Genomic DNA, 5,977 nt, shown 5'->3' with positions numbered 1-5,977 from the left:
GTGAATTGTTTCTGTGTGAAAGGAGAGGGCACAGAGAAAGGTGGGCGACACATGTGATGAGTTATCATCCTTATCTCTTCCTAATTTGAATTTGATTCAAATCAAGAGATGAGGATAAGATGGAAACATATCAAGGGGACTATGGAAAGTTTTATGGTGCCATCATATTCTTTTACACATTGAGAAAGAAGTGCGCATGAGAAAGAATCAGATATGATTTCTTTCTTACGCCACTCCTCCCTTTTGCGTTAAAATTTGGATGCCCCTTATTTGTGGCATGTAAGATGTGTGGTGCCTCCTCTAAACCCCAATCCCCTATGCCCCTTATAAATAGGGTCCAAAAGTTGGAGGCCTATTGTATGAGAAAAAAATAGAGAGAAAAATTCTACTATGACGCCTAGCCTCTTCCTCTTCCCTATTCCTCCTATTCTTCTCCATCTCTAGAGGGTCTATGAGATTTGAGATGAAGCTACTTCAGCCGTTAAAGAGAAAATCTCTGCAAAAAAGCTAGCACCCCAGGGAGATCACCTACCTCTGATCGGAATAAGTCCTCATGTGGGTACCTATGGAGGTCGGGCATGTGCAGGGCTAAAAAAATCATTCAGATCTACGATCATCGACTACAGTGCAGTCTAACCCGCACAAGATATTGAGATCTGATCTTAATATTTATTTTTATTTTTAGATTATATGCATGTCTTAGATCCAACATGGATACACTGCAGTGAAAATGGTCATTAACGACGCTATTAATATTATTTTACGATGCTAATAAGCGTCGCTATTAAGCTTTACGATGCTTCAAAAAGCATCATCAAAGCGTCGCCTATGTAAGAGTGGAGATGAAAAGCGCCGACGCTTTTTAAAAGCGTCGTTATTTTTTAACGACGCTTTAAAGCATCGTAAAATTAAATTATAACGACGCTTATAAGCATCGTTAAACTTGTTTTAACGACGCGTATAAGCGTCGTTAAATATATTTCTAACAACGCTTTAAAGCGTCGCAAAATTCAATTTTAACGGTGCTTTTTAGCATCGTTAATGACTCCGCGTCCTCCACTCTACCAAGACGCTTTTCGAAGCGTCGGCTTTTTTATCTTTAACGACGCTTATAAGCGTCGTTAAAATTATTTTAACGACGCTTATAAGCGTCGTTAAAAGTTTTAAGAGGAAAAAAAAATACAGATTTTATATACAAAAAAAAAATACATACATTTCTGTATAAAATTATATCAATTATTCTAACATAAACCTGTACAATCACCACCATTCACACCTGTACAATCACCACCATTTACACCAAAAGCAAACTTAAATAGCAAATTTAACCAAACCAAAAGATATTATTTTATATAAATAAAAATAAAGTACTAATCGTCCATTACAATCAAGAGTAATATAAATAAATATAAAAATATAATAAAAATAAAATAATATCAATCCGCAGGCGGATGGTCGTCGTTGTCTCCACGTGACGTGCCGCTGTCTCGACGAGTGCCTGATGTGCCAGGAGCCTACAAGAAACATATCAAAAGCATGATTTGCATATCTATAAATAAAAATATATAAATCATTAAATTAATACAAAAATATATATTTAATAATATGTGTTTACCTGAGATGGACCATACATCTCTAATAAAGATGTAAGGCGATCAATCTGTCCCCTCATGGCCTGCATCTCGGCACGGCTCTGTCGCATCTCCTCCATCTCAACGGCACAACTCTGTCTAATCTCCTGTATCTCCACCTCGAGTCTGCGAATGCGTGAATCCTGAGCATCTGCTGCAGCATGCTGCGTATATCTACTAACCTCAGATAACTGAGTGGGGGTGACTCCTACTCCATAACCCCTCACTCGGCCGTAGCGCTCTGGTCCCATCAACTCTGTGAACACCTCGGCCTCGATACGGCTCTGCTGCGTAGATGCTGCGGACTCGTCGTCACGCTTCGCAATGAGAGATGTAGCCCTCTCCTATATTTTTTTTGAAAACAAGAGTTATACATTAATAGCTAACAAAATTAAATTTAAATCATTGCAAAAAATAGAATATTAATAATGCCGTACATATAAATCTCTCGACTCATCTCGAACAAAAGTACCATCCTGATGAGTATGAGTCATCCGGTAAAACTCCACTTGTCCGGGTTCCCTCCCATGCTCATCCACCTACACAAATAATTTTAATTTTAAGCAAACAGTTATAATAATTTAAAAAAATATATGAGTATCATGATACAGACATGGTCCACGATACATAATGATATTAGTTATATAAATATTTCAACATAAAAATTAAAAGTTAATTATGAAAGTTTAAGGAACATACAAACTCCTGTCGGAGTCGTGCATAACTCTTCGACCCCGATGTATGAGGAACAGACTGAGCTGCTCGTGCAGCTCTACCAATAGCAGAATAAGTCTGTAAAATAAAGTAAAAAACTTGTTATATATATAATATATAATAAAAATAAATATTTTTATAAAATATTTAGGAAAAAAAGATAATAAGCAGATAATATACCTGTGCCCTCTCGGAGAACCAATAATGAACCAACTCCATCCACTGATGACGGGGTACATCAGGAGGACAATTCCTAGCAACCTCCTTCTCTGTCATACCCTGTCTCATATAGTCCTTCTTCAATTGTGCTCTATATTCTTTTCATTTGCGGTTGAGAGACTTCATTACAAAATCATGAGTGGATGGAGGGAGAACAAACTTGCTCTATAAAAAATAGGATTTTCCATCTGCTTCCACCATAACACCGCTATTCTGTGTTTTTCTAAATTTCTCCCGTTCTTTAGTATGAAATTTAAAGCCATTAATTATAAAATCGTTATATCTATTCACAATCTTGTTAGGTCCTCGAGCAAGAGCTATTAGTTCATCTGAATTATTTATCTCCATCAGCTTTGATACCCAAAAAAAAATGATATGACGAAGTGCTGTTGAGTTATCTGATATTAAATATGTATCAAAAATTAATATATCCCATAATTAAATATAAATTACACCTGATTCAAAAGCCACATAGGGAATAACTCGACCAACCATCGCTGTTCAATCCTTGCATTAGGACGAATGTTATGATTGGCTCGTCTCTGATAAATTAAAAATTCACTGCATAAAATATAAATATATCATTTAGAACATTATATCTAATATAAAATTTAAATTTTGATGTCATTCCTTAAATATACTAACCTGCGATGGTCAGATATTATGTCACTATGAAGTAACACATAACGATGTGCTTGTGCTAAGGATTTTTGATCAAGTACAATACTTTCAGCTCTTCCCAAGAATTTTTCAGCAGTTAAGAACTTATACAGTTCTGCATTCTTCACAAAGTCATTATGCCGTTGAGGTGACTAAAAATAGTCTCTACACCTTGAAGATATCTTGAACAAAATGTCAAACATTCATCCATAATATATGCTTCAGCAATCGAGCCTTCGGGATAGGCTCTATTTCGCACATAATCTTTAAGACGCACAAGATACCTTCAAGAATTAAATATTTATTAAAATATCAGTATGCTGTTGTTTCTAATAAAATTATCAAAAGATTTAAGGTTTGCAATAATACCTCTCAATAGGATACATCCATCTATAATATACCGGTCCACCAACTTTAACTTCTGAAGCTAGGTGAATGAGCAGATGTACCATAATAGTGAAAAATCCAAGAGAAAAAATCTTTTCCATCTGGCAAAGTGTAATTGCAATATCGGATTCTAACTGATCAAGTTTCCGAGGATCAATAACTTTGAAACATAATGCCTTAAAGAATGATGATAATCGAAGTACAATTGTAACAACTTGTTTCGGCAATGACGATCTTAAAGCTATTGGAAAAATATCTTGCATCAATATGTGACCATCATGACTTTTAAGATTTGAAAGTTTTCGATCCTTTAGATGCACACATCGTGAAATATTTGATGCATATCCATCGGGTACTTGATACTTTTAAAACTCCCAAAAAATTATCCTTTTCTCGAGCAGACATTGTGTAACATGCAGGAGGCACATAAATTCTATCATTAGCAAGCATTTTAGGATGAAGTTCCTGTCGGATACTCATTTCTTTTAAATCAAGACGTGCCTTCATGTTATCTTTGCTCTTTCCATCAAGGTTTAAAAATGTTCCAAGTAAATTATCGCAAACATTCTTCTCTATATGCATGACATCAAGATTGTGCCGAATAAGATTATGTTTCCAATAAGGTAAGTCAAAAAAGATACTTCGTTTTTTCCATAAATATTTACTTGGCTGTTGTGTAGATGCTATCTGTGTGTCTTCCTCATTTTCATCCTCGAAATAATTGTCTGGATCTTGAAACACCTCTGCATCTATAGTACTGATACTGACTTCCTCTGGTAACCCTTTGTGTACTGAGCTTTCAACATCATCCCTTCCTCTTTTTTTAGAGGACTTTGAGTGCTTACCATAGCTGTAATTGATGCCATCCATTTGTCTATGAACATCAGTTCCAGAAGGTGGAATAGGGGCACATCCCAATTCTATAGTACCATCAAATAAATCTTTCTGAAATCGAAACGGATGATTTGCTTCCAACCATCGACGATGTCCCATGTAACAAAATTTACCTCCATGTTTTAACCAAATTGAATGTGTTGAATCTTCACAACAAGGACATGCGACCCGTCCCTTTGTACTCCAGCCAGATAAATTGGCATATGCTGGAAAATCATTTATAGTCCATAACAAAGCTGCCCGTAGTTTAAATGTTTGGCCATTGGAAGCATCAAATGCATCAACACCCTCCCACAACTGTTTCAATTCCTCTATTAAAGGCTGTAGAAAAATATCAATATCATTGCCTGGACCCTTATCTCCTGGAATAACCATTGACAAGATAAGTGATGATTGTTTCATGCACATCCACGGTGGCAAATTGTAAGGTATCAAAACGACTGGTCAAGTGCTGTAGGTAGAACTCAGGGTCTAAAATAGATTGAAGCCATCAGAAGCTAAGCCAAACCTAACACTGCGAACATCAGAGGCAAAATCAGGATGCCTATCATCAAATGCTTTCATTGAAGACTATCTGCTGGATGTCTCAACATTCCATCCTTTGTACATCCTTCATGATGCCATCTCATTGATGAAGCTGTTTTTGATGATGCATAAATCCTTTTCAATCTAGGTATAAGAGGAAAGTAACGCAATACCTTGGCCGATTTCTTTTTACTCCGTGTTGCATCCAATTTATTCAGTACATCGTCTCGATCTTCTTTTTGTGTTATCCATCTTGAAGATCCACATACATTGCATGACTCTTGATTAGCGTTTTCACCCCGATATAACATACAATCTTTCGGACAACTATGAATCTTTTCGTATCCAAGATCCAATTCCTTTACTACTTTCTTGGCTTCATAATACGATGGTGGTAAACGAGTGCTTTCTGAAAATGCATCTTTAATAACTTGAGCAGCATGGTAAAACTCTTTCCAGACCATCCATTCAAATATTTTATATGAAATAAATGTATAAGAAAAGAAATCTTAGAAAATTTCGTACAATCCGGATATAATTCTTCGTCTGCATCTTTCATTAAGGTGTGATAACGAGCTGTCTCATCATTAGATGTATGTATGGGCTCCTCAACATGCATACGTTCCGTATGCGTACATCCATCAAACATTCTAACTGTTTCTTGTATACTACTGGATTCTCCTAAATTTTGAACATCAAATCCAAAAGCATCTGTGATCAAACCCCTTATATCATCATCTCTTGCAGAATTGTCTTGTAGGCTAGTGGATCCAAAATGAGTCAGGGGTTGGTTACATGATGATGGCAACATAGATTCTCCATGAAAAATCCAGTCGGTATAACCTCTTAAAAATCCATTCCATACCAAATGTTCTTCAACATTTTGTGGATCTAAAGAAGAACTATTTACATATTTCTGACATGGACATAAAATCTTTCCATTCAAA

General features: G+C 36.0%; 1 protein-coding gene across 1 annotated transcript; it reads right to left on the bottom strand.

Annotated features, from left to right (window-relative positions):
* Positions 1–1,323: 1,323 nt before the first annotated feature.
* On the bottom strand, positions 1,324–2,421 carry LOC140858543 (uncharacterized). Its single transcript, XM_073259391.1, has 4 exons — positions 2,331–2,421; positions 2,069–2,170; positions 1,616–1,975; positions 1,324–1,514 (listed from the first exon to the last, which is right to left on the bottom strand). The coding sequence occupies exons 2-4, from the start codon at positions 2,123–2,125 to the stop codon at positions 1,437–1,439; spliced, it is 495 nt and encodes a 164-aa protein (XP_073115492.1). The 5' UTR covers positions 2,126–2,170; positions 2,331–2,421; the 3' UTR covers positions 1,324–1,436.
* Positions 2,422–5,977: the final 3,556 nt, after the last annotated feature.

The sequence above is a fragment of the Elaeis guineensis genome, chromosome 6 (genome assembly GCF_000442705.2).
Source record: "Elaeis guineensis isolate ETL-2024a chromosome 6, EG11, whole genome shotgun sequence".
Taxonomy (NCBI): domain Eukaryota; kingdom Viridiplantae; phylum Streptophyta; class Magnoliopsida; order Arecales; family Arecaceae; genus Elaeis; species Elaeis guineensis.
The sequence above is the reverse complement of the archived record's forward strand: the minus strand, read 5'-3'. Positions and strand labels throughout refer to the sequence as shown.